This window comes from Purpureocillium lilacinum (genome assembly GCF_023168085.1).
Source record: "Purpureocillium lilacinum CBS 284.36 DNA, scaffold_8, whole genome shotgun sequence".
Classification (NCBI taxonomy): Eukaryota; Fungi; Ascomycota; class Sordariomycetes; order Hypocreales; family Ophiocordycipitaceae; genus Purpureocillium; species Purpureocillium lilacinum.
The window spans coordinates 2318732-2346398 of record NW_027072118.1 but is presented as its reverse complement, the minus strand read 5'-3'; the positions used below and the strand labels follow the sequence as shown (position 1 = coordinate 2346398).

The following is a 27667-nucleotide window of genomic DNA, read 5'->3' as shown; positions in this document are numbered from 1 at the left end:
AGGTAATCCGGTGGGCAATCAGTGGCAGAACAGCTGTGCGTTGCCTTGTAACGGTGTCGGGCGCGCGCGAACTGCGTCGGCGTCGAGGAAGAAAGGTGGCGTTGGTCTGGATGTTTGGAGACCTAGCTGAAGGGAGAGCAGATAGCTACTCAGGGTGCCTTCGGCTCGCGTCGCGTCTTGCTCACAACGTCGTGGAAATTGGCACGCAAGCAAGGACCGTGGCCTGGCTGCGTCGGATCGGACTGGGGCGAAGACGAGATTGTGAAATGCACGTCACGGAGATGCCGTGTGATTTGAAAGCTATACGACACAATGGCAGAAAGTTGGATACAGGAGGTGACGCCTTGGTCCAGTGACCCTGATTTGGCTGGGCGGGAGGCCCCACTAGAGTTTTGGCGGGCAGCCACTAACTAATAAAGCTGCCCAGCGCATTTGCCATGGAGGCTTGTCTGGCGCGAAAGCTGGCTGCCTCGGCCAGACAGCCGCGTGCCATTGTTGGTGTGCTCGACAGGGCCAGCTCAAAATTAGAGCCACCTAACCGTCTGAGCCTAGGCTGGGTGGTGTAATAATATGAGGGCCACCCGCATGTTACGGAGAGTGAGCAGGTGACAGGCGGCGGCCACCACGGGGTCGCGGGCAGAGTCGCAGTCGCTGCGAGGTTGAGGAATCAAAGAGCAACGAGGCTGGATCCTGACACGCGAAACGAAGAACAACACTGACAAGGTTCCGGGGCTGTTTCAACTTTTGAGCCTGCGACCGGGATGCTCTCGATGACGTACGTGCCTTGTTGTATTGTTGGCCCGGGCTGCGGCGTGTTTGCTGGTTTTCGGCCCTGACAGATTCCCAGGTGCGAGGCCAACTGCCGCTGCAAGGGGCCATGTGTCCACCAGCACCAACGCCGGTCGAGCATCAGATCGATCCCGGGACGAATAATGCGGCCGCTGCAGAGACGAAGCATCGCGACATTGCTTGCCGAGCATTTCTTTGAAGCGCGCGGGTCCTTGCGAAAGCTGCGGTCACCCTGGCGGGGAGAAGAGCATGTCCAGGCCGACCAGGTTCAACCCGGCGGCGGGCGACGCTACGTGCCGAGCAGATCAAACATGCGTCGTCCCGTACGAAGTGCATACGTACGAGTATTATAGACGGCCCGCGTCATGCTCGGTGCTGTGTTCAGCGACAAACGGGAATCGCAACGTCCGAAAGGCCGAGGTGGATGCCGCGTGCCTTTTAGTTGGGTCGCAGAGGGGATCCCGTTGCTGAACCCGCACTCTCGGAGTGAATACGTCTGCAAAGCGCCCGGCGTCCGTGGCGGCGTGTTCATCGTACGTGCGGTACAGTACAGTCCATGCGCGCTCGCTCTCGAGTCATTTCGTTTGCGCATCTCTGGACCAAGCTAGCGCCAGTCCGTCCCGCCATGGTGAAGAGTGAAGAGTCGTGTTCCTGGGCTCTTTCTGTAGCTCGGCTCCCTCCCCCCCAAAAGTCCCCCACGCGCCCCGACCAGCCGACGGCGCCAGCACCCACTCTCACCTGCCCGGCCACCCAGAGACACGGCAGCCCGAGAGAAAAAAAACTGAGCAAGCGCCCCTCGAGCCCCTGAGCCACCGGCGAATCGTCCCGTCAACAATTCCCACTCCCGCGTCCCATTGCCCCCCCAGGCCGCCGGCCTCCCCCCCCAGCGCACGCCAATAGCGTAACACGCGCGGCCGCCCGCGCTCTCCACCAAAAAAAGAGGCCACCCTCACCCACCTTCCCACCTTCACCATCCTACGTCCCGTCGCCGCGCTTCCCACGGACTCTCCTCTCGGTTTTTCACCTTGAGACACCGGACCTTGGGGCTCTCCGGACCGCCAATTGCTGCCGCCCTTTCCTCCTTTTGGTCCTGCGATTCGTCACCCCGTGGCTTGGGCTTGCTTTTTTTCGGTCCAGCTGTGCTCCGCTGGGTGACCCTTTTCGTATTCTTATTCTTGTTCGCCCCTTCTCGTGCGACGTATTAAACGGCGAGCGCGCCGCCACAGCCGCCATGTCGAGATATTCGCTACGACAGACGCCTCGGTACGTTGCACAGACTTCCGGATCCGTTGCGCGTCCTAGTTGTAGCCCTGCTGCCTCTTCGTCTCGTCTTCTAACGCCCGCCCCAGTAAGAAGGAGCTCTTCGACGGCATGATCGAGACTCCGACTGCGTCGCGGCGCTCGTCGCGTCGCCAATCCTCCTTCCCTCCCGAGCTGTCTGACCAAGACAACGACTCCAGCTCGGCCGCCGAGACGTCCACCCGCTCGCGATCGATCCGTCGGCGCACCACGGCCAAGTTTTCCGAGCACCTCGACGAGGAGGATGAGCAGCAGCAGCCCGTGAAGCCCGCGCCCGCCACCAACGGCCACACCAGCGCGCCCCAGGCCGCCAACGGCGCGGCCAAGGCCACAAATGGCTCGGCCAAGGAGAAGTCGCAGGTCAAGGCCGGCGTCTCTGTCGACCCCAACGTGGTTGACGGCTGGCGGCCCGGACAGGACCCCAAGAAGGACTACTCTGGCGAGTTCGAGTTCGGCGGCTCCCTGGGCACCGCGTTCCTCATGTTCTTCTTCCCCGTCCTCATGTGGTACATGTGGATCGGCGCGACCTACTACGACGGCAAGTTTCCCACGCGGACGCCTGGCCAGACCTGGCCGCAGTTCGCCGCCCATCTCGTCAACCTCGTCTACACCGGCGCGTTCCCCCACCTCAAGGCCTGGGCCTGGTATTGGTCCTACCTCATCTTCCAGGGTGCCTGCTACTGCCTCCTGCCCGGCGTCTGGGGCTGGGGCAAGCCTCTGCCGCATGAGAACGGCAAGCAGCTCAAGTACTACTGCAACGCCTACGTCAATCTCTACTTCACCCTCGCCATCCTCGCCGTCCTCCACTTCAGCGGCATCTGGAAGCTGTACCAGGCCATTGACGAGTTTGGCCCCCTTCTGTCGGTTGCCATTCTGAGCGGCTTCCTCGTCAGCATCGTCGCCTACGTCTCTGCCATCTACAGGGGCAAGCAGCACCGCATGACCGGCCACGTCATCTACGACTTCTTCATGGGCGCTGAGCTGAACCCCCGCATGTTCGGAATCCTCGACTTCAAGATGTTCTTCGAGGTCCGCATGCCCTGGTACTTCCTGCTCATCCTGAGCTTGGGCGCCGCCGCTCGGCAGTACGAGCGCTACGGCTACGTGTCTGGCGAGGTTTGGTTCCTCGTCATGGCCCACTACCTGTATGCCAACGCATGCGCCAAGGGCGAGGAGCTCATCATCACCACCTGGGACATGTATTATGAGAAGTGGGGCTTCATGCTCATCTTTTGGAATTTGGCCGGCGTTCCCCTGTCGTACTGCCACTGCACCATATACCTGGCTAATCACCACCCGTCCGAGTACCACTGGAACCGCTTCGCCTTGGCTGCCATGTTCGCCGCCTACCTCTTCTGGTACTGGGTGTGGGACAGCTGCAACAGCCAGAAGAACCGCTTCCGCGCCATGGAGAAGGGCAAGCTCGTCTTCCGCAAGAGCTTTCCTCAGGTTCCCTGGCAGACGCTGCACAACCCCAAGACGATTGAGACGCCGCAGGGCACCATCCTCGTTGACGGCTGGTACGGTCTGGCTCGCAAGATTCACTACACGGCCGATACCTGGTTCGCCATCTCGTGGGGCTTGATTACTGGCTTCAAGTACGTCGGGCACGCGCCAACACACCAAATATCAACCGATTGCTAATATTGTATCTGCAGGAGCCCCTTCCCGTGGTTCTACCCGCTCTTCTTCGTCTGCATGATTGCTCACCGAGCGAGCCGCGACATCACCCGCTGCCGTACCAAGTACGGCGAGGCCTGGCGCGAGTACGAGCGACGCGTCCCGTACCTGTTCATTCCTGTGCGTACTCGACGAAAGTCCCATCAAGTCCACTGCAATGCTAATTTTTCTTCTAGTACGTCATCTAAGGATGCGCGGGTACGCCCACAGCCATCCTGTCCGTGTCCGCGGGGAGGAATCTCCGTCTTCTTCGGTACATACTTCCAATGCCGCGAGAGCACATGATCGTGCTCGCGGGCAATGAAGAAAATACTGTCAACCTTTTTAATGCTCAAGAAGTCGCGGTATAGAAAAGAGGGGGGAGGGTGTCATGAAACGAGAATACGCCCTGGAGTGCATAGGCCCAACCACTTCTTAATGTCTCTTGGATCAGAGGGAATGCTCTCTTACTCCTCACTACGTGTAATGGAATATAATTATTTCGGATGTTCATCATTATGGCCCTTGATGAGAAATGCTGCGTGACTTGACGCTTGAGGCTTAATGTATGAGCTCTGCGCGCTACCTAAACCTGGGCCACAGCATTGCATGGCAGTCCTGGGATGGAGGATAATATGCACATTCGGTTACACTACATTCTCCATCCCCACGACTGTCTATAATGAAACCGCTCCGAGGCCAACACTCAGCTTCTCAGTATTGTACATACACGGCCTCCGCGAGTGACTGCTGGATCCATCGCCCACCACCAATTGCCCATCGCCCTTCCCGACCGCCGTTCAAACTTCTGTCCGCGTTGCTGTAAATCAAGCTAAAAAGCTATTGTTCGTGTGATAAGTTCGCTGGCATGCTCGGAACAAAGGCCGTGTGGAGGGGGTTGATTGTCTGGCCTGTTCCTCAAGTCTCCTCGAGACTTGCGCATCCCCTTAGTTGCAGGTAACGTTTTGCGTCGCCTTGGAGTTCATGAGAAGGGCAACAATGAGACCGTACAGACCTGGGGTGAACTGTCAGCTTGCTGCGGAGAGGCCGGCGGAATCGTTATCTTCTTACCCAGGACTTCAGCGAAAATGAGAATCAGAATCATGCCGACGAAGAGGCGCGGCTGCTGGGCGGTTCCTCGGACACCAGCATCGCCCACGATGCCAATGGCAAAACCGGCCGCGAGACCGGCCAAGCCGACGGAGAGACCAGCACCAAACTGGATGAAACCAGTGTAGAGCGCCAGCGGCTGCTGCAGCCCGTCGGAAATCAGGACTGACACGACCAGGCCATAGATACCAATGATACCAGCCATAATGACGGGAACAATGTCTGCATCGCTTCGTTAGAATCGAGAACCCGTACAAGGTCTAGGTGATGGGGGCAGCCCACTCTTGACGATAAGGTCGGGGCGGAGAACACCCATGGCGGCAATGCCGACACCAGACTTGGCGGTACCATACGAGGCACCCAAGCAAGTGAAGACAATGGCGGAGGTGCAGCCCATGGCACCAAAGAAGGGCTACGAGATGGTCAGCTTCGGATTCGCGAGTCGATAAGTGTTTCGTCGATGAATGGGGGGGCCCGTGCTGCGTTTTCGGTGACGTCGTGGATGGTTGAGAACGGAGGAGTACTAACCGCGTAGACGGGGCTGCGCACGCTCAAGTTAGCTTCAAGTTACTCATAACATGTCGCTGCAGCACAAAAGCGCGAGGCGCGAGGCCGCAGAGATGCCAGTAGCTCGGCCGAATGCGACCGGAGCTCACGACGCTGGCCAGGGAGGTGCGCTGACGTACCAGAGTTCAGTGGCCATGGTATCGGCTGTGGGCGGGCGACGCGACGTGCGGATGGCTGTGCGAAGGGCTGGAGGATGCTACAGAAGCGGAGCTCGGCGCGGTATGGCTCGAGGAGCTGTGGATGGCGATGAACCGTGGGCGTCGGGTGCGTTGGCGAGATGCAGTCGGTGGTGGTTGGAGGTGACGGGACGCCGGGTGCTCGAGCCCGCGAGTCGCTGGCCACCAGGTTTTGCCGCACAGTGTCCGGATGACTGTTTACGTAAGGCACGTGTTGGCTCGGATAATTAGCGCCCCCGCTCCGCCAGGGGGAGCTAGCAGCTGGACGAGCTGGAGCTCCGCCAGCTGAACCTGATCGCCCAAGTCGCCATTGCCATCTTTGGCGAGACGAGCCGCGCGGTAGGAATTGGAGTGCGCCTCGCCGCCCAGCCTGCAGCGATGCAGCAACCTCTCAGCTATCCGGATCGTCTTCGACGATCTCGGCATCGACTTTTTAATCCATCGGCGTCGACACAAAACCAGCTCATCATGGTGAAAGCGTTCCAGCTGTGAATCACTGCTGTCACCATCAATCGAAAACGCCAGTGTGACGCCAGGGCATAGGAGACGCGCAAGTCGCCGGCACGGGGTCCGATTTGGAGCCACCGATACATGACAGACGGGACTCGTTCATGCGCAGCGTCGGTACCCCGCGATGCAGTCTGTTGTTCTCCATTCAACCCAAACGTGCAGAATGCAAGGCTATCTCCAGCGCGGCCGCTTTCTTGGTTGGTGAACGGCATCCCGCTGTCGATGTCGTACGAAGCATCCAGGGGCGAATCCTACAAGACATTGAGGCCCGTACAGATAGCTGCAGGCTGTACAAAGGAGCGAGCGTTCCCTCGGATGCATCGCCAACTCGTGGTGCCCTGGTTCCCCCCCACCTCGGCTGCCTGCATTAGACATCACATCACCGTGATCACCTGCAAAGCACACAGAGCACGACTTGATAGCGTAGGGTGTCTTTGCCGCGGTTGCCCAGCCATCTGCAGCATAGATCGGGGTCGCCGTAATGACATCAAAGACGTTCATACGCGGCCAGCCATAGAGAAACACGGCAGCAAATCGTCAGCCCGACACAAGATCTGCTGCAAGGATCGGGCTTGAGACCAAATGACCGGAGCATCCTATCGAGATCGAGCCAACAGTAGTTCGAAACCTTGGGGTTCGTGACAGTCGTCGACGCAAACTTGGCAGTTTGGTGTGGAATTACATTCGATGACGTTGTCCCACTGGAAGCGCTAGAGCCGTACGAGCGCTGCTGGAGACGCGCCTGCTGCCAGGCACTCAGCACATGGCCCCAGTAGCGGGCGCTATTGCCTGCCTGCAACAGCGCCTGGCCCGGACCTGGCCAGTGGGTTCCAGGATCCATGAGCCTCGGATTTGCACGGGCAGCCCGCCGCGTCTCCGCGCCGCTTCTCATGCTTCTTTTACCCGTCACACCTCGAGCCACCAGTGCTGTGCCTCTTTTGATGCATTCTCCTTTCTGGCGGCTCTGCTTACTCCATTCTATTCCAGCATCTGTATTATCCTTGTAAAGCCCGCCTCGTCACTCGCGCTCAACGCCTGGCGCTCGTCGCGATGCCCGGCATCGCCCGCAAAGTCATCATATGCGCTGCCATTGATGGCCTCATAATCCAGCCCCTCTCATCCAAAGGGCAGAGGCCCTCTTTGCCCGTCCGGGTACACTTTGGCGACTCGACCGTCTCTGCCGTGCCTTGGGACCAGCTGCCCGACATTTCAAAGCCCGAGTCGTCCTTCGAGGCGTTCGGTGTAATAGGTCATATTCCTGTCCGTCTCCGAGCCTTGCTCGGCAACGCTGACGATGCTACGTCCCAGGCTTAATAACGGTGTCCAAGCTTAGCTATCTGGTCACTATTACTCGGCGGCAGCAGGTGGCGCAGATCTTTGGGTTTCCAATCTACGTCGTGACGGACGTGGCTGTAACGCCATGTCACTCTAGGGCAGACGCCGAGGAGTCCATCAAACGGACAGCAATCCATCTACGCGACCGTTCCGCCCAGGCAGCAAGCGATGGCGAGGAGAGCAGCGACGAGGAGGTTGAAATCCCTAGTGGTACTTCCGACGACATTGACGACGCAGCTGCCGCCGAGGAAGAGCCACGGCCCCAGTCACAATCTAAGCGGAGCAGTGTCGCCGAAGACGTGATGCGCCGGAGAGGAAGCTATGGCAGGTTTGCACAAAGCTGGTTCAGTCGCAGTGGGTGGACTATGGATCAGAGGCGCATCATGGGAATGAGCGTCTCTTCGCCTGACGCCGATGCGGCGGATAGCACCGACTCGACTGCCTCTTCTATCGCCAAGGTCCCCATCAAAGACGGCATGGCCGAGCCGGTACCAGTCTCAGCATTGCTCCCAAAGCTACTGCGTACTGTCAAAGTTCTTTTCGGCTCGTCACGAAGCTTTTACTTCTCCTACGACATTGATCTCACCCGCAGCCTTGCGCAAGACTCGTTTGTGCCAAAGACAGACGCGCCGCTTTCCTCGCAGGTAGACAGCACCTTTTTCTGGAACCGAAACATCATGCAACCTTTCATGGAGACCGGCCAGGACGCGTTGGCTCTGCCACTCATGCAAGGCTTCATCGGGCAGCGAACATTTGTGGTGGACAGTCAACCACCACAGCAGGATGACCCCTCGGCGGAGTCACTCGAGATGAGCAGCCTCTCAGCCTCTGGATCCTTGCCGAGCTCCCCACCGTCCGGCAAGACCCGAGACTCTCTGGATCTGAGGCCTTCAGAGAGAAAGTGCCTTATAACGCTCATTTCTCGACGCTCGACCAGGCGGGCTGGGCTCCGGTATTTGCGCCGCGGCGTGGACGAAGCCGGCAACACGGCAAACATGGTTGAGACAGAACAGATCCTGTCCTCACCGACCTGGGACGACGCAACGCCCATACACTCATTCTTGCAGATCAGAGGAAGCATACCCCTCTTCTTTACCCAGTCTGCATATTCTTTGAAGCCCGTTCCGGTGCTGCAGCACTCGGCAGAGACGAATTACAAAGCATGCAAGCGGCATTTCGAAAAACTAATGCGTACATACGGAGCGCTCCAGATAGTCAATCTTGTGGAAAAACATGGGATAGAGGAGCCGATTGGGACTCAATACCAAACGAACATAGCGCGCCTCAATGGGGAGGCAAAGGATGGCCACTCGATACCCTTTGAATGGTTCGACTTTCACCAAGCGTGTCGCGGAATGAAATTCGAAAACGTCAACCACCTGCTTCTCAAGCTGAGGAGCAAGCTGGAGGACCTTGGGGGCACCACGAAGCAAGACGGCGCCATATCCGAGAAGCAGAAGGGCGTCCTACGTACGAACTGCATGGATTGTCTGGATCGCACCAACGTGTGCCAAAGTTCGTTCGCAAAACATATGCTTGACCTGCAGTTGAGGGAAGACGGCATCGATATGAGCGCCCAGCTTGACCAGGAAACTGCGTGGTTCAACACCCTTTGGGCCGACAATGGCGATGCTGTCTCGAAGCAGTACGCCTCAACTGCGGCGATGAAAGGTGACTATACACGGACGAGGAAGAGGGACTACCGAGGAGCTCTGAATGACCTCGGCCTCTCGCTCGCTCGCTTCTACAACGGGTACGTCAAAGACTCCTACCTGCCATGGACCTGACACTGACTGTTGATAGCATGGTCAACGACTACTTCAGTCAAGCTGCCATTGATTTCCTCCTAGGAAACGTCACGGCCAATGTGTTTGACGAATTCGAAACCGACATGATGACCAAGGACCCTGCAGTATCTATCTCTAGAATGAGGCAGCGCGCCATTGACCTGTGTCAGAAACGGGTGGTCGCCGACGCCAACGAGGAGGTTCACGGCGGGTGGGTGCTCATCAGCCCCAACGGCCCAGACGTTGTCAAATCCTGGCCCATGGAGGACGTTGTGCTGCTCCTCACCGATGTGGCTCTTTACCTCTGCCGTGTCGATTGGGACCTGGAAAAGGTGTCTTCCTTCGAGCGAGTCCATCTTGGCAACGTCGTGCACATCAAGTTTGGCACGTACATAACCTCGACCGTCGCGCCATCTCACATGGACGAGATGCGAAACGTAGGCTTCGTAGTCGAGTACCAGCCAGGCAAGAGCAACGTCACGAGAACAAACACGCGCACACTCTCGACGCGCGGGGAGATTGGGCCAAAGTCGAGCTCGCAGAGCAGCGACGGATCGACCCGGCAGAACGGATTCGCCAGCTTCTTTTCCGGCAAGCCAAGGGCGCCTGCTATTCGGAAGCTGGCGTTCAAGGCGCCCTACCAGGCCTCGTCGGTGCACGAGTCCGAGGCTCGGCCGCAGCAGACGGAGCTTCAGCAGGTGGTGACCATTTGCGCCGAGATTGAGCGCCTGGCGCTGGAGCTGCAGCTGCGCAAGGAGGGAGAGGAACCGAAGAGCATCATCGAAAAGGGAGACATCATTTCGCTGGAGGCGGCCAAGAAGAACACGGGCTTGCTGGAACAGCTGGGCCACTCGATCAAGAAGCTGGTGTGGGCATGATGATACCTGTATACCTAGATATACACCTCTTACGTGACACACGAACACCTGAGCAAGACTTGAAAAAATCATCGACATGTCTTTGAATGGTATCTCGGTTTGGGCGCTATGATTTCGACTTGTGTATCCTGTATAGGTGCATCTGATACCTCATGTTCTCCAGCGGGATGGGATAGTCCAGGCCCTCCGGCAGCCTAAACCAGATGGAATCCTCCGACTCGATGCCCTCCCACGTGTAGCCCACAGTCTCGGTGCCGAGCAGCGTGTGGTTCAGCAGCCACTGCATGGGGTACTTCTTCTTCTTGTCCTCCTTGCCGACGGCCGCCTCGGAGTAGCTCCCGGGGCTGTCCACGACGAGCAGCAGGCTGCCCTCCGGGAGCACCTCGCCCAGCAGCCGCAGGAACTTTGTCGTCCTGCCGATGCCGCCGTCCGTGTACAGCTCGTTCAGGGTGAACATGAGCGTGACCACGAGGGGCCGCTGCGGCTGCTGCTGCTGCGACGTGCCGGTGGCGCCGACGACCAGCTCGGCGAGGCGGTCCCGTCCCAGCGAGAGGGCGTCTTCCTGGCAGAAGGCGAAGCGCAGCTGCGAGTCGTCGTCGAGGAGGGCCGTGTTGGCGGCGCGGGCGGCGGCGGAGGCGTACTTGGACAGTGGAGGGGGCGAGGTGAGGTGCTGCTGCAGGAGGGATGCCGTTTGGGACCAGGGGGCCGAGTCGACGAGGGTGACGGTGCCGCTCGAGGCCGTCTCGCGGAGGTAGGACGCAAAGGCGACGTGCTCGGCGGCGCAGCCTCCAAAGCACAGCATCCTGAGGCGTCGCGCGGGAGGAGATGCGCCGTAGTCTGAGGCGCTCGGCTCTTCGACCCCCTCCGCGGCAGCATCACGGGACGGCATGGCTTCCGTCTCATCCACCGCCACGACGGCATCGAGATGGCCCCTGATGCCCCGAAACACGGCGGCATAGCACAGCGCCCTCGTGGGGCTCCATCGCGCGGCATACGCCTCCAGGTAGTCCTGGCGACCAAACGCGGCAGCAAAGTCGCGGTTGTACAGCGCCTGCTTGATCTCCTGCAGGATGGTCGGGAAGCTGTCCCGGGCCAGCACGGCGGCGAACGCGTCGGAGAAGACGTTGAGCAGCCGCTGCTGGTGGTGCTTCTGCTGCTGCTGCTGCTGCTGCTGCTGCTGCTTTCGTGCCCTGTCCCTGCTGTCTTCGCCATCGTTGTAGTTGTCCAGGCCGGCGGCGGCGGCGGCGGCGGGTCCTCCGGCTGGCTGTCGCCCGGCACCGCCGGCCGAGGCGGGCGGCTTCCGCTTGGATGCCGTGGCCCGGCGGCCGCCCATTGCTTGCTTGCGGGGGCGGTGGGAAACCGGGACAGGCGCGCACACGTCTTTTTGTTTTGTGTCAAGAGGCCCGTACGTAGTAGGGTCCGATGCGGCGCTGCCCGGCGGCTACATGCCTCATCTGGGTTCCTTCTCAATTTGGCGCGCGAGGTTGCGTGTGGGTTCCCGGTTCCCCGGTGGGCGCCGTGGGCCGGAAAATAATCCGCCAACCGGCTGGCTTGGGTCGCCCGGGCGCCCGCAACAACGCACCTCAGCACGTAGCTCAGAGCGTGCAGCTCCCACAGCAGGGGAGCTGCAGGCCTAACTCGCCCCAGTAGGCTATTATTGCCCAGCGCCAAGATGCTTGCTTCCCTCTCCTCTCCCCCCAGACCAGTTTCCCCGTCGAACGAGGGCATGCCCTCCGGAAGCTTGACGTCCAGCTCGGCTCTGCTTCTTGTTGAAGCCGTTTGCGTCCGTCGTCCTGCAATGAGGCGCTGCAGCATTCTTCGCACAATGCCCCCTCCCTCCCGTCCCCGTCAGCCACAGCGAGTCGTCACAATGGGCGGCGTGCCGTGGGACGGTCGCGAGGCCCGGCTGGCGTGACAATAGCCTCGTCTCGGCTCGAGCAGCCTCCGCAGTCATGAGATGTCGGAGGCCAGATGGAATGAGTGGCTTGGCCCAAACCTTGCGGTCTCAACCGGGCCGCGAGTCAAAAAAATCCGTGGGCCGCCGTCAGCCAATGGCTCCCCACGAGGCTCTCTCCCAAGGTTGGCCTGGCCTGGCGAGCGGGCAATTCGAGGCCAACGCGCGCGCGCCGTCGTCGCCCGGAGCTGCCGTGCTCTCCTACTCGTGCGTCTACAGACTTCCCGTGCGCAAGTGCTGGCACTACTACACTGCAGCAACAAGGTCTTGCCATTGCCATGCCATGTCCGACTTTTGCTTGCTCCTCGACGACTAATACCGGCGCGATCAAGTTGTGGCGCCCACTGGTCCGGAGCACAGTGGTCCGTCCGCCGTCCGCGCCGGCAGATTTGGGCGCAGCCACGGCCGAACAGGCACACCCACCTGCAGCCCGTCCGTCGCCCACTGCAGCACCCCCCCCCCGCCGACGCCGCTGCGATATCGCGTTACTGAGACGGAGCACCGCCCAATTTGCCCGTCGACCTCGTGAATCCGCATTTCGGCCGAGGAGAAGGCCCAGGTGAGAATTTGAAACGACAAGAAAAGGAAAAAGCCGCAATGCCACGCCTGGCCGCAAATCATGTCCGTCTCCGTGTAGGTACCCGATAAAACCGGAGGCGCGACGACGTCACCGCCTCGGACGGCAGCACCGACATCCCCGGCATGGGCTGGCGGGCAGCCGGTACTCGGTAGCAGATTAGCAGCTTGTAGCACTGGGCTTGGGTAATGCTGACTAGCAGCACCCGCTGCCGCCGCAACGCGCGACAGGGAGGCGCGCACCCCGGCAGGGTTGGCATGACACAGCATCTTTTTGCTTCAGCCCCGTCGCAGGTTCGATCTTTTTGCCCGGTCGTCATGCCGTCGTTCGTCGTAGTCGTTGCCGTCGTCATGCTACCAGACCACTGTCGTTCGGCGCAGCAACGAACCCATCATGACGGAACCGTGCGGATCTAAACTGGAGCCAGCGCTGGGCGCATTGCGTCAATCGCGGGCAGACTTTTGCCTCACCCCAACTCTACTGGCCGCTATCGCGACCGCTGTGGGCATCGCGCGGGCCTCGCGGCGGGCGGGATGGAGGGGCAGCGGACCCGGTTTTAAAATTCACAGAGGGGTCGGGTGGTGGTTGATGGAGGGGGGAGGGATGGCATGGGTGCATGGGATGGCATGGATGGTTTGGTTTGGTTTGGATGCCCGGTTGCGGGCGCAGGAATTACTGCACTGAGCAACCCGCCGCCCCCAGCGGTTTGCACGAATAAGGTGCATTCGCACTTGGCGGCGGCGGCGGCCGTTGGCGGTTGGCGGCTGGCCCCAGTGCCCGTGCGTGCGGGGAGCATGCCCGGAACCTCCATCCAGTAGGACCATCAACGTGGCGGACAACAGTATTGCCAACTGCTGCTGATGCCTCGGGTATTGCACGTCGCATGTAGGTACTAACCCCAAGCCCATTCACTCGCCTGGCCGCGCCCTCAACCGTGCTGCAAGAGGTACATCCATCCGGGCTTCCATACCATGCCACGCCATGCCATGCCATGCCTCCATTCCCCCACCCCACCGCCCGTCGCCGCCGCCGCCGCCGCCGCCTCAGGATGGATGTGAGAGGGAGGTGGCCCGCCGGGTGTCATGATTGCCCAGGCCCGGCGTCCCCTACCGTACCCGCATCCACCTTATCCGGCAACCGTGCCTGACGGGGCTTCGTCGCCCACTGGAACCGCCTACCCGCCCCACTGTCCTCTCACTTCCACCTCGCCATTTCCCATCCATGACATAACCCCTCAGAAGCAATCCCTCCCCCCAAAAAACCATTGAGCTTCACCCTGTCCTCCTCAACCCTCTCCTGCTTTCTCATTTTTTCCTCCCTCCTTCATACTACCCATATACCCCTCTCTCCTTACCCTGCCTCCTCTCCTCCCATCTAGAACCTCATTGAACCAAGACCGGCATCATGGGCTACACCGAACTCGACACAAAGGCCATCAACACCATCCGCCTGCTGGCGGTACGTCCTCCCTGCTACCCCGCCACGAGAGCTTCCTCTGCCCCGCCACGCGCCGCAGCATCGCAAATGTTGAGCTCGCCTCAACATTGCTGATTTCGCGCGGGAGGGACATGACGGCAACGGAATCGAACATTGAGCTGACAGTTGCTTTCACAGGCTGATGCGACCTTCCATGCCAACTCCGGTCACCCCGGTGCCCCCATGTGAGTTCTCCTGCTCCTCACCCCTCCGCGCGACGCCGAAGCATCCGCTGACCGCCGTCACAGGGGCATGGCTCCCGTCGCCCACGTCCTTTTCAACAAGTTCATGAAGTTCAACCCCAAGAACCCCAAGTGGTTGAACCGGGATCGCTTCGTCCTGTCGTAAGTTTGCCGCCCAATGCGCCCGCCAGTTGATCGGGTGATCGGCAACGGGAGACAATTTTTTAACTTTGGGTGCCAAACAGCAACGGCCACGGCTGCATGCTGCAGTACGCCCTCCTTCACCTTTTCGGCTACGCGCTCTCCATCGATGACCTCAAGGCCTTCCGAGTATGCAACTCCTCATGTATAACAGCATGCTGAGCCGCGCCGCTGACAACCTCACAGAGTGTGGACAGCATCACCCCCGGTCACCCTGAGGCCCATGACACCCCAGGCATCGAGGTGACCACGGGTCCCCTGGGCCAGGGCATCTGCAACGCCGTCGGTCTCGCCATGGCTCAGGCCCACACCGCTGCCACCTTCAACAAGCCCAACTTCAACGTTGTGGACAACCACACCTACTGCTTCCTCGGAGACGGTTGCCTGATGGAGGGTGTCTCCAGCGAGGCCTCGTCCCTTGCCGGTCACCTTCAGCTCGGAAACCTGATTTGCATCTGGGACGACAACCACATCTCCATTGATGGTGACACGAACTGTGCCTTCACTGAGGATGTCGCCAAGCGCTACGAGGCCTACGGCTGGCACGTCGTCACCGTCGAGGATGGCAACGGCGACAAGGAGGACTCACTTCTCCGCATCGAGGCGGCCATCAATGAGGCCAAGAAGGTCACGGACAAGCCCAGTCTGATCAAGCTCAAGACCATCATTGGCTTTGGCTCTAAGCAGCAGGGCACCCACGGCGTCCACGGCTCTCCGCTCAAGGCCGACGACATCCAGCAGCTCAAGGTGAAGTGGGGCTTCAAACCCGAAGAGTCGTTTGCCGTCCCCAAAGAGGTTTACGACATGTACCACAAGCACTCCTCGGAGGGTGCCGAGGCTGAGCAGGCGTGGAACGCCCTCATGGACGGTTACGCCAAGCAGTTCCCCAAGGAGCACGCTGACCTCCAGCGCCGTCTCAAGGGCGATCTGCCCGAGGGCTGGGAGAAGAACCTTCCCACTTACACTCCTTCCGGCGCGGCCGTTGCCTCGCGCAAGCTGTCAGAGACTGTCCTGTCCAAGATCGAGGCGGCCATTCCCGAGCTCTTCGGCGGCTCTGCCGATCTTACCGGCTCCAACCTGACGCGCTGGAAGGATGCCGTCGATTTCCAGCCCGAGTCGACTGGCCTTGGCAACTACGCCGGCCGCTACGTCCGCTACGGTGTCCGTGAGCACGGCATGGGTGCCATCATGAACGGCCTCGCCGCCTACGGCACCATCCTGCCCTACGGCGGTACCTTCCTCAACTTCGTCTCGTACGCTGCCGGTGCCGTCCGCCTGTCGGCTCTGTCGCAGGTCCGCGCCATCTGGGTCGCCACCCACGACTCCATCGGCCTTGGCGAGGACGGTCCTACCCACCAGCCCATCGAGACGCTGGCTCACTTCCGTGCCCTTCCCAACTGCATGGTCTGGCGCCCGGCCGACGGCAACGAGACGAGCGCCGCTTACTACGTCGCCCTGACGTCCAAGCACACCCCCAGCATCATGGCTCTGTCGCGCCAGAACCTGCCGCAGCTCGAGGGCTCCACCATCGAGAAGGCCATCAAGGGTGGCTACGTCCTGCACGAGGTTGAGGGCGCCAACATCACCCTCGTCTCCACCGGTTCAGAGGTCGGCATCTGCGTTGACGCCGCCAAGTACCTGGCCGAGAAGCACAACATCAAGGCTCGCATCGTGTCGATGCCCTGCTTCGAGGTGTTCGACACTCAGTCCAAGGAGTACAGGCTGTCCGTCCTGCCCGACGGCATCCCTGCGCTGTCCGTTGAGGTCATGAGCACCATGGGCTGGGAGCGCTACACCCACGAGCAGTTCGGCATCAACCGCTTTGGCGCGTCTGGTGCCTACAAGGACGTCTACAAGAAGTTCGAGTTCACTCCCGAGGGCATTTCCAAGCGTGCCGTCGCCACGGTCGACTTCTGGAAGGAGGTGCCCAACGTGCGCTCTCCCATCAACCGTGCGTTCCAGCAGCACATCTAGATTGCCTGGACGAGGCTGGCAGGCGGGCGGGCTTCCGAAGAAACAAGCACGCCGACCGTTTGTTGATTTTGGGCGACTATTTTACGCAGTGACGATGGATTACGGAGCATCGGGAATGTCTAGGGACTTTTTGTGGAACCAAAATTAGATGTTGTCAAGAATTTCAAGATTGATCGAGCCTTCTTTTGGAGCTGAACAGCCAGCCACCGACCGGCCGTGACGAGTGATGCATTAACCGCCGACTCCACGCTCATGCTATATTATTGTCGTCAATTCATGCCTCGCTGCGGCGCGATTCTTCGTGTTCCGTAAGGCCTCGATGACGCGGCCGAGAGTCTCGGGTACTGTGATACCCCTGCTCGATCGACTTCGCCACCTGGTGATCCGCTCGATCCGTCAAGGGTCGGATCTGGCTGATTGAGAAGCCGGACCCGCATGCGCCGTTGGCGCCGCCCGGGACGGCAGTGCCATGCCCGGACTGCCTGTTCACTCGGGCCCGGAGGCTCCGTCGGTGGTCCGCTCGGACGCCTGGGCCGCCCACTCGCGCTGGAACTCCCGCCCGACCCTTTCCAGCCTCACGGCGGCGCGCCGGGCCTCCTTGGCCTCGTTGGAGGAGCCGGCGACGACGACGCCCACCAGCATGGGCGCGGCGTCTTCCGAGCGGGCACCCGCGCCTGTTGAGCCGCCGCCGCCGCCGCCAGCGACACCCAAGCTATCGCCCCTGTCGTCCCTGTACGGGCCGGACGAGTTCTTCCTGCTGCGTGAGGTGGTGGTGTTGGCGGCGGCAGCAGAAGTGGGCGGCGGCGGCGGCGGGGGGTCGAGGTACGACTGGAGGACGACGGCGCCGGCGTCGGGGTACTCGACCATGATGCGCTGGGGGCGGCCGAGCTGCGCGCGCTGGGCGGCCGTCTGGGAGGAGAGGGCGCTCGAGGTGAGCGAGGTGAGGGAGTCGAGGTGCGAGGGCGACGACGACGACGTGATGAGCGGGGTGAGGGTGAGGTCGGAGAGGTGGATGGACAGGGTGGGGTGTTGCGAGGGGAGGCTGGCCATGACGTCGATGTTTCTTTTCCTCTCTCTCTCTCTCGCGCGCGCCGCGCACCGGGGCCGCTTATGATGGGCGGCGGGCGGGGGGTGTTGGGAAAGGAGATTCTGGCTGGCTGGCTGGCTGGCTGGCTGGCTACTGCTGCTGGTGCTGCTATGATAAAGATGCAATTCGCTGGCTGCAGAGTGCGCGTGTCATGCTGCTGGCAGGACGTCTATCGCGGTCGGGTCAAACAGACAGAGAGAGAGGCGGGGAGAAAGAGTCGAGACCAAAACAGGATTATATTAGAGGTGATGGAGAGGGCGGGGAGAGTCGACGTGAAGAGAGAGAGGGAGAGAGAGAGGAAAGAGAGAGTGAGAGGGGATGATGAATTGAAGAGAAGGGGAGAGGAGGGGGGGGCATGGGACCTTGGGGGGGAGAAGAGAGGGGGGAGGGGATGGCAGATGATTGATATTCTGGGTCCCCCCCGTCCGCACCTAGGGTCAGTCCCCTTGGGGTAGAGAGAGAGATGAGGTCAAAGACGGGGAGCGGGACGAGCTCCTCACTACGGAGCGGAGCAGAGGTAGGTAGGCAGGTGTGAGCCGAAACCCCGCCTGGGACGCCTGCCCGCTCGCCCGCCCGCCGTTGGAGAGGGAAAGAGACACAGCACCTCCCAGAGCGAGAGAGCTGCTGCTGCTGCTGCTGCTGCTGCTGGAGCTGCCCCCATTTCGAGAGCAGCTCCGCTTCCCGCGTCCGTCTTCCCCTCGTTCGTTCGTTCGTCGCGCCGCCGCCGCAGTGTTGATCCCTCGTCCCAACCCCGCCCCTGCACTTGCTGCATCTGGCGAGGTGCAGCAGCAGCACCGGGCAGCGGGCAGCGGGCACCAGAGAGGGCATGGAGCGCGTCCCGCTTTTTTTCGTCGGAGCTGCGGCGGCGGCGGCGGCGGCGCCTGCGGCTGCGGCTGGTGCTGGTGCTGGGGCAGCTGTTGTCGTTCCTTATTTATGTAGGTGCATACGAGGTTGCAGCTGCGGCGGCAGCTCCTACGGTGATGGCGTCGTCGTCCCGTCGCTGCTGCTGCGCTGAAAGAGGATGGGCAATAGTCTCCCGTCGTCGCGGGACGTGGGTGTCGGCGACTCGCGCGCGTGCGTGCGTGCGGGCGGAAAAGCAAAAACGGTTCGAGGCTGTGGGTTGTCTCATGGCCGCGTGCGACTCCCGCTCGAGGCGCGCGACGCTCACTCACTCACTCACTCACTCCCTCGCTCACTCGACGTTGTACGTAGTAGTATACGAAGCATGCATGGACAGTACTGTAGGTACGCCGCCAATTCGTGCACCACACACACACACACACACACACACACCAGGGGAGTTGGCTGTGGCGGAGGAGAATGGATGGATGACCTCTGACCTGCCAGACGGGGGAACCAGGGTCCCCTCCCCGGCCTCTGCGAGGAGCCGGTCTGCCGGTGCGATTTGTTGACGGATGACAGACAATGTCTGTGTGTGCACGTCTGCTGCCGCTGAGCGCTGCGGATGGTCTCCGCGTTCGTTACACGGCAGATATCCGAGGAGGGCAGTTGGGTGGACCGGACCGGGGGACGAGATGCTGGATGGGCTTGCTCTGTCTATGAAGACTCGAGTTACACGCAGCGGCGCCGTGTGCATGGGTGGGCAGGTGAGTGAGTACGTACTCCGTCGATACCCCGGAGGCATTGGTCCCGTGTGACACGGGAGGATTCGTTCACTTCAGCCGGACCTGGGTCTTTGCTGAGCTTGTTTGTCTGCCTGTCTTGGATGAGCGGGTGTATGTGTCGTGACTCGTGATGTGGCAGGTCGTCATCCAAGTCAGCTTACAATCGAGAGCGCGTCTCAAACTGGGTGGGCTACCCTGCACCTTTGGAGCGAGCATGCCGGCAAGTTTTGCTCAACGAGGCGATTTGAGGAAGGACTTGTGACTGCCGGACGGAACGAACATGTTTCCGGGAGTGCTAGAACATCGTTGTGGCTGGCCTTCACTCACCGGCTCGTCGAACAGTGTGCGGGATTCTGCGGCAGTCGCTCGTCGATCATACGCTTGTGAGGCATGCGATAAACCGCCGCCAGATCTCACGGTCGACCCCGGGGCCTGGTATCGGTCTGCTCGCGCGGGGTGCCAAGCAGAAATGCACGACTATCGCTCGACGCCGGCGCATTGGCATTCACACCAGATCTTTCCCAGGCCCCGAGTGGTCGGGGGGTTTGCTTGCGACATGAGTGCGCTGGCTGGTGCGATGCGATCCGATGCACCCTCACTCCGCACCTCATGCGGGCGCGCGCCGCCGTGTGCGGGGACCGACCGGGTCGGCAGCAGGGCCGCTGACAAGCACGGGGCCACGCTCGTTTGCTGGGGAGACGGCTGCGGTGGGATGACTGGCGGAACTGCCTGACGAACGACCACACCGTCCACCACCAATGGTTCCACGCTCACGGATGGCGATGCGCGACGCGGCACTGCGTTTTGTGTTGTTGGTAGGCAGGGAGAGCTTGTTAGGTCCTACCTATATTTGCATGGAGCAATTGGCAACCTGCATCGGCGAGCCTTGGCCCTGCTGCAGCACTGCACGCGATGGATGAAGAAGAAAAGTAAAATGCAACTCTCAATCACGTTTCTTTGCGCCGGCGCGAACTCGGAGGCTCCTCCTCCTCGGCGAGTTTTCGATCGATGATAAGTGATGATGGAATAAAGTGCTCCGTGCTTCCCATTTGTTCGTGACGGCGGATGGCCGCGGTGGAGGCTGGCTCAGTTGACAGGTACCCCCGCACCCGTGCCCGGTGCACTGGTACCTAGCAGCCGAGGACGAGTGGATCGCGTCGAGCCACCACCCGATCAGATGGTGCTCCATCTCCAACCTGCCTGCTGGTGCGCGTTTGCCGTAGCCCAGCACGAAACCTCAAATCCAGCGCAGTGGCTCGCCGTCTGGCCCAGTGCGCGTGCGCGTGCGCGCTGACGATGTGAGGTACGAGCGACAGAATAGAGAGTCCAACAGACGGAAACCTTGTCGGCAAGCACCGCAACAGTCAGCGCGTAAAGAACAGCATTGAGCCACCGAAAGCCATGGCTTGGCTGAATTCCCCGGGCACCTCATGCTTCTCCGCCCGCCGCGTCCCATGGGATTCGCGCACTGCCCGCGTTTGCTTACATGGAAGTCGAGGAGAGCGGGCAGCCTCCACTGGCCTGGCAAGTGAAAGTGCCAGCACGGTGCCTACAGTGCCCCGTACCGCCCGTCGCACCACCCGCCACCGCCGCCGCCCACCAAAAAACGCACCACTTGGCCTGGCCTGGCGGCGCCAGTGAGGTGAGGTGCTGTGGTGGGAGCTCCTACCCGCCTACAGCGCACTGAGGTGGCTGCTGCTTCCCTTGCCTTCGTCCCTTCCTCGCTGCTGAGGTGGTGGACCGGGGGGCGGGCATTTTTTTGGGGGGGAACCTTGGAACTCTGTTCGATTCACCACGACCACATCCACCACCACGTCGCCGCCAAATCTTGCGTCTTCCTTTCTCCATAATCCCATCCACCGACGCCGCCCGCCCACGCCGAGCTTCCCTTTCCTCCTCTTCCGACCCTTTCCCATCCTTCTCCCTTCTCCTCTCGCGCGCCGCTCCCATCTCGTGATTGGAAGCGAGCGTTTCATCCACAGCCTGGTCTGCGCCAACCCTGACGACTCGTCCCGTCCGCCGTGGTCTGGGCACGTTTCTCCGTTGGGTAGGTACGTGCCGTCACCTGGTCTGGCACCGCAGGGCGGGTTGGGCTACGAAACCTTCTTTGTTTGTCCGCGCCTCTCGGTCCGTCCATCGCCTGGTCCATCGCTCCCACCGCATGACCGGCCTGCAGAGCCATCCCTCTCGTCGTCGACGATCCGTCCGCCTCGCATCTCTCCGCCGTGGCTAGGCCGACGCCGCCAGACGCCCGGCCATCGATTCCTCCCGCCTCCATGGCTGCTCCGCGACGCAGGAGAATCGGCCATCGGCGCCGCGTCGAGGACGAGGGTGACGACGACGCCCGCACCGACGCGCTCGACCTCGATGACGAGTCCCTCAGCGACGGCTCGCTCTTGACCGATGATATCGACGCCGGCGAGGATAGCGACACGAGCAACATCGATGAAGCATCGCCAACATCGCCTGATGCCAAGAAGTCGGCAAACGGAGCGCCCAAGACCGCCTCGCGCCAACCCGCGGGCCAGGACGCTCAACAGGCCAGCAGTAATGCCGTCTCGGACACGGACGCGATGCTGCATGGCTTGTCCATCGCCGACAAGCCCGCCCCGGCCCAGGCGATGCACTTTGATGATGTCGTCGTGTCACCACCCAAATCCCCCTCGGCTCCCATCATTGTGAGCTCCGCATCGGCCCCCAGGCCGCAGCCCGCCTCCCAGGTCGACCGCCGTCGCCAGGAACACGAGGATTACAAGCGTCGGAGAGATGAGGATCCGGCATTTGTCCCCAACAGAGGCTCGTTCTTCATGCACGACCATCGGCATGCTGGCCCTGCCGCCAATGGCTTCAGGCCGTTTGGCAGAGGCCGGGGAAGGGGTGGCCGCGGCGGAGCCGTCGTCGGCGGCCCCTTTTCTCCCTTCAAGTATGCTTCGCGATGACCCAAGCCTGGCCCTCTCCGCATTCGCTGACCATTTTTTTTTAAAAGCAATCACATGCATCACCCGTCAGATCCGACGACAAACTCGCCATGGACTCACGACATGCACGAGGCCGTGGCCGACCCGATTCCTCGCCGCCCTCGACAGATTCACAACCAGAGCGAGGGACCGCCCAACGGCAACGGCATCATCCCGACGTGCGAGCCTAGTGCAACACCCATCAACCGGACGCTGTCAACAGAAAAGCACATTGGCAATGCTCAGGTCAGGGTTTTCCTGCCGCGCATGAAGGTACCCGCCGTCTTTCCGGGCATGCCCGTCAAGCAGTACACCAAGCTGCCTGATCACCGGCCACCCCTGCGGAGGGACAAGCCTGTCCGCATCTCCTTGCCGAACCACCCGCCTCGATACATCTTCCCGGCACCCGACCGGTCCTTCACCTTCATCCCGCGTGCCCTGCGGCCCAACCAGCAACGCATGCGTGGCAAACCCCGGTCTACCTGGGGTGGTTCCGTCGGCGGCTACTCGAGACGCACGAGTGTCTTCGGAGGCGGCAGCTACTATGCGGGAAGCGTGTACTCTCCAAGCGTCGCCATGAGCCGAAGGTCGTCGATCGTTCACGAGCGGGACATGATGTTTTCGCCCACGGGTTCGGTCATGTCGAGACCGCCGATGCCTGCCGATGCGGCCAGGCCGGTCGTCCGGCTGCCGCCTGCTCCAGGGCCCGATATGCAGATGCAAATGCCGGGGCAGCCCGTTGAACCTCTGCCACAGCACGGAACGCCCATTGCTGTGCAGGAGGCCTCAATCACTGACCTGCCGCAGCCACAGACGCATCCTCTTCCGCAGAAGCCAGCCGTCCACGAGAACCGGCCCGCGTCGCTGCCGATGCATCAGCCCCGCCCTCAGAAGAACATCTCCGTCGCGGACATTGAGCCGCCTGCCTTGCTCCAAGGTCCTCAAGCCTTCCAGCAGCCGTTCCACCAACAGGTTCCTGTGCAAGTGGCCAACGGCCTCGGCCAGGACGCGCATGGGCACGCACGCCGGCCGTCGTATCCCTCCCACCACTCGACCGGGACGCCGCTCTCCCAAATCCCGGAAAGGGCGATCCATGCAGCGCCCTTCCAGCCCAATGCGTACAACCAGCCGCCGTACTACAACCAGGTCTACCAGCCCCAGGGGCAGGCCCAGCAGGGCTACTACTACCCTCCTGGCTATTCCGGCCCTGCGATGGGCACGACGGCGGCAGCTCCTCCATTCGTCCCGGCCGCTGAACACGGCAGCTACACTCCGCAGAACCAGGCAGAGCAGGCTCCGCAAGGCGGCATGCCCGGACCCACGAGCCTCGTGGCGCAAGAGGTCAATGGCATGGTTTATTACTACGACACGTCCCAGATGCAGCCTGTCGGTTCCTACCCGCCCTACTCGGCTCCGCAGGCGTTCCAGCCAAGCGTCATGGGGATGGGAGGCATGGTCACGCCGAGCCCGGATGCATTTTACTATCCCCAGCAGGCACCGGGCATGATGTACTACCCTCAGTAGCATCTTGGGCCGTCTGCTCTGGACGCCGCCGGCTGGGGCCATTTTCTCCGTCTTCTTTCTACTCAATCTAATACCTACCTACCTACCGACTTACCTACACCGTGACGCCGCACATTGACTGGAGTGAAGGGATCAGGGGTCTGCTTTTGGGTCCGGAAAGCCTTTGGAATATCCGTTGTTATAAGTCGCCACTGTGGGGTGGGTTGCACAAAATCACGATTTCTTGCCGTCGCCGTTCTTTGAGTATCGTTGCTGGGCGGATGGAGCTGCAGGGGTCGCCGAAGCAGGGCAGGGGTCTGCAGAGCGCTGCGTGTTGGGGTTCCGTCATCTTGTTGGGCATGGTGGCCTTGCTTGCTGTGCGTTGGAGGCCGGGTGGGATTTTGGATGACGCACTCGGCCGAGTCTCCTTGCTATCGCTGACCCTGAAGAGGACGGAGCGGCGATGTTGCTTTCGTGGGGGGATGTACGATGGCATGTGTGTAGTGGCGGAGGGGAGACTGATGCGGTGCGGTGCGGTGCGATATCATTAGCGCGGGGGGGAGGCGGGCTCGCTTGTCGATTGTCGGGGGCTCTGGCGGTGATGGAAGCTCGCCCTCTCGCAGTTTCCTTTTTTGACATCCCTTTTCAGTCGTTTGCTTTTGCCAATTCAGATGCATCCTCTTGCTTAGCTGTCCGCTCGCCGGGCCACGGGCCGTCGGGACGACGTTTGGGCTGGTTTGATTTGGATGGAGCTGCTCATGGCACCGGCGTTGTTGGGTGTTGGGGAGCATGGCACAATAGTCAAATCCCAAAAAAAGGGCTCATGTTTTTACTCCCGGTTCCGGACCCGTGTGCTCCTGTGGGGTTGTCGTGATGTTGTAGTGATGTTGTACTTGGTAGTTGAACCGAGGTGGTTGACGTGGGAAAAATTGTAGCGCTATGATATATCCCCTCTGACGCAGGAGAATGACGTTAAATGATGGCTCCCAGAGCGTTTTTGCACCTGGCGCATTTTGTTTACTGGGTGGCTATGCTAAGAATGGGAGTCGGACTTGTCGTTGCGGAAGACCATGTATATCTGGAGGTTCAAGGAGCGAGCGCCAGCTCGACGCGGTCACCGGGTTTCTCAATGTACCGTTTGAAGACTCCATCACGAAGTAGGAGGAAGAGAGGACGCAAGGCTCCAAGGATGTGCTCGTGCTGGCCGGGACATCTGGTAAGTTACCAGCCGCGTGTCTCCGGTCCAAGGGACAACATCCCGCGACCCGTCGCCCCTCGTGTTGTCATTGTCAACGAGAGTATCAGGCGTGGAAGTGTCTGGTGGGTTCCTCGTCGTGAGCTCTGTATCGCAGAGAAAGCTCGGAACTGAGGAGGTGAGATATCTGCGGCGTTGCTTGGCGGTTGTCGAAAGGCGGTCAGTCAGGCACACCGCGACTGGGTGGCAAGGGAACCTGGAGGCGGCGCTTGGTGAAACGAGGCGAACACGGCAAACGCCTATCAACATTGCGAAGCTGGGGCTTCCAGTGCCAGCAATACGTACATGGACCGTGCTACGCCTCGCATGAACTGCTCATTGTTTAATGGGGTGACGGCTGGTAGGCACTGCGATACCCGGAGTCCAGGACTTTGTTGTCGAGGCATCCTTGTGCGAGTACTCGACATGCGAGCGACGTGAGCGAAGTACAACACAATTAGTGTTTAACAGAAAAGATGCCGCCGCTAGGTATCTTGCATAGCTAGATGCCCAGCACAAGGTATAATTGCCATGCCAATTAACACCATCATGGTCGCAGTAAATGCAAAGCCCTCCTCATCCAATGCAGGTTTGCTCCAACCACCGACAAGACCCTCGTCACCGATCAGGTTGTCATCGAAGCGGGAGCACCGGCTCCGCCTCTGGCAGTTCGGCGGCCGCGTCGACGCGGCTGCCTAGTGGTTACATGACTTATCAATGACCGCACAGTATCACAAACCAGAAAGCACAATGCAGTTTTTGGAGGCTCTTCGAAATGGACTCAATATCATATCTCTGCCGTCGTGCAAATGTGGGTGGAGCCCTTTTGGGGGCGGCGGTGGGAGCCTGGGAGGCGAAACTGGCCGCTTACACGGTGCGGCTGCCTTGTTGCCGCGCACGCGAGTCGCGAACCAGGGCGACTCGAGCGAGGAGGCAACGCCAGGACTCTGGGGCTTCCAGGCTCGGTTGGCCGTGGAGCAGGACGATGCCCGGGACAGCGCTGTGGAACGGGAAACGCATTGATCGCGCAGGGCGCCGAGATGCCGACACGGCTCGCGTCCCCGGGGAGCATCGACGTAACATTTGACATGCCTCCAGATGCCGGGGACGCGAGGCCGGGACGCCGGGGCCTCGACCCGTGGGCATCTGCCGCCTAGGGGCGAGGACTCAGGAGCAGGCAGGCAGTCAGTCAGTCGATGGGGGCATCTCGCAATCAACGCGGCCCCATCGTGCTATTATGCTATTAATAAATCCGAGGCAGCGGGCAGGGAAGCCGGCGGACCCCCAGGATGGATGGGCAGGCGAGGCGACTCGTCAGTGAGGCAACGCAATGTGAGACGACCGGTGGGAGGGGTTCGCCGGCCAGACTGACGAGAGAACCTAACTTACTCCCTGGCCTGGCGGGCAGCACAGCGGTGCCCGTTTGTGCTGTGTTGTGTCGCTGCACAGCATCACATCGCATCGCATCGCATCGCCTCGCATCGAATCGAGCCTCAGCGGGGAAAAAGGGGGGCTGGCGGTCGTGGTGGTGGTGGGCTCATCCATTACGTGGACAAAACGCGCCGGCTGCTCGCTTTGTTGGATGCACGCACGCGAGGCAACAAGACAATGAGACGACCGGGCTGGTGAGGTTTGGGGCCAAGTGCAGTGCAGTATGTAAAAACGCAAGCTCGTCTCCCGGAGACGCGATCCGATGGGGGATGCGATACTGCCCCATGCGGCTTAGCAGCCCCGTCCGCCACGCCGGGGCTCAACTGGCTTGGCAGCGCTGGCTACGGTACCCCCCCCGTCCGTCCGTGGATTCGTGGTCACGTTCAACCATGAGCTGATAAACTAGCATGATCACTCGCCCGCTCGCCCGTCTGTCTGGCCGTTTCACAGGGGCAGGGCGGCGGAGAAGAAAAAGGGACGGCCGCCAGCCACGAGCAGAGGGAAAGCTTACGACGGCCCAGGCCAGGGCTGCTCGGCGTGTGCCGGGCGAGATGCTGTGCGCGGTGCTCGCAGTCGCAGAGCTGGTGGGCGCGACGAATCAGTCGCCGGCGAGAGGCTACACTGCCTGTCGCTGCCGTGGCACACACGTCACCCGACAATGCTGCTGCTGCTGCTGCCACCGCTGCTGCTGCTGCTTGCCCTGTCGACCCAGGCCTGGATGGCATGGCCGGCGGCGTCGGGGTCGGCGGTGGGGGGGAAAAGGGAAACTTGCATGGATCAGAGTGTCCACTTCGATTTACTAGAATCGTACCCCATGTCGTCCATGCTGCTGTGGGCCCGAGCCGCGTCGGCTGGGCTTGTCCAGGCAAGCCGCGAAGGGCGAAGACGACGACGACGACGGCGACCGCCTCCACCTGGGCGACGGAGGTGGTGCTCGCTCGACGACGACACCCGCCATCCCGAGGTCAGCGTCAGGTCGTCGACGCAGCCAGTGGCTGCTCCGTCCCACGACAGACTTCAAACACCGGCCACTTGGCTCGCTCGCCGCCACGGGAGCCGCCGGAGCTGAGGAATGCACCGCCAGAGGCAAAAAAACGAAGGGCAAGCCCCGCGCCTGAGGTTGCGTTTCCGAGTGTCCCAGCCTGCCAACTGTGCGGCCATGACGACTCGCGCCCGCTGCCTGCGGGAGGCGAGACGAGACAGCTCCGGCGGCCACGGGGTGCGGGTGCCCGCTGCGGTGGCGCCCCGTGTCTGGCGCCTGGTGTCTGGGCTTTCTGACGCCATGCCACCCAGCAGCGGGTATCCTCTAGATCCTTCTTTTTGCCTTTTTGTCAGTGCCGTGCCGTGCCTGCTTGT

The 27667-nt window shown here is 61.2% G+C and overlaps 7 protein-coding genes across 7 annotated transcripts; 4 read left to right on the top strand and 3 right to left on the bottom strand.

The window, feature by feature from the left end:
- Nucleotides 1–2020: 2020 nt before the first annotated feature.
- Nucleotides 2021–3956, top strand: PLICBS_010429 (C-24(28) sterol reductase; the record flags this gene model as incomplete). The annotated part of the gene is made up of 4 exons (XM_018326454.2): nt 2021–2052; nt 2139–3686; nt 3747–3888; nt 3945–3956. 4 exons carry the CDS (start codon nt 2021–2023, stop codon nt 3954–3956), a joined length of 1734 nt encoding a protein of 577 aa, XP_018174773.2.
- A 738-nt stretch (nt 3957–4694) lies between these two features.
- PLICBS_010428 (H(+)-transporting V0 sector ATPase subunit c) lies at nt 4695–5560 on the bottom strand (the record flags this gene model as incomplete). Its single annotated transcript, XM_018326455.2, has 5 exons — nt 4695–4762; nt 4819–5079; nt 5140–5269; nt 5386–5398; nt 5544–5560. The coding sequence occupies 5 exons, from the start codon at nt 5558–5560 to the stop codon at nt 4695–4697; spliced, it is 489 nt and encodes a 162-aa protein (XP_018174774.1).
- A 1600-nt stretch (nt 5561–7160) lies between these two features.
- PLICBS_010427 (uncharacterized protein) lies at nt 7161–10110 on the top strand (the record flags this gene model as incomplete). Its single annotated transcript, XM_018326456.2, has 3 exons — nt 7161–7359; nt 7419–9198; nt 9249–10110. The coding sequence occupies 3 exons, from the start codon at nt 7161–7163 to the stop codon at nt 10108–10110; spliced, it is 2841 nt and encodes a 946-aa protein (XP_018174775.2).
- Nucleotides 10111–10216: 106 nt separating this feature from the next.
- On the bottom strand, nt 10217–11443 carry PLICBS_010426 (uncharacterized protein; the record flags this gene model as incomplete). Its single annotated transcript, XM_018326457.2, has 1 exon — nt 10217–11443. One exon carries the CDS (start codon nt 11441–11443, stop codon nt 10217–10219), a length of 1227 nt encoding a protein of 408 aa, XP_018174776.2.
- Nucleotides 11444–14045: 2602 nt separating this feature from the next.
- On the top strand, nt 14046–16474 carry PLICBS_010425 (transketolase; the record flags this gene model as incomplete). The annotated part of the gene is made up of 5 exons (XM_018326459.2): nt 14046–14099; nt 14256–14302; nt 14366–14461; nt 14545–14629; nt 14687–16474. 5 exons carry the CDS (start codon nt 14046–14048, stop codon nt 16472–16474), a joined length of 2070 nt encoding a protein of 689 aa, XP_018174778.2.
- A 486-nt stretch (nt 16475–16960) lies between these two features.
- Nucleotides 16961–17524, bottom strand: PLICBS_010424 (uncharacterized protein; the record flags this gene model as incomplete). Its single annotated transcript, XM_018326460.2, has 1 exon — nt 16961–17524. One exon carries the CDS (start codon nt 17522–17524, stop codon nt 16961–16963), a length of 564 nt encoding a protein of 187 aa, XP_018174779.1.
- A 3938-nt stretch (nt 17525–21462) lies between these two features.
- Nucleotides 21463–23667, top strand: PLICBS_010423 (uncharacterized protein; the record flags this gene model as incomplete). Its single annotated transcript, XM_018326461.1, has 2 exons — nt 21463–22109; nt 22173–23667. The coding sequence occupies 2 exons, from the start codon at nt 21463–21465 to the stop codon at nt 23665–23667; spliced, it is 2142 nt and encodes a 713-aa protein (XP_018174780.1).
- Between the last annotated feature and the right edge of the window lie 4000 nt (nt 23668–27667).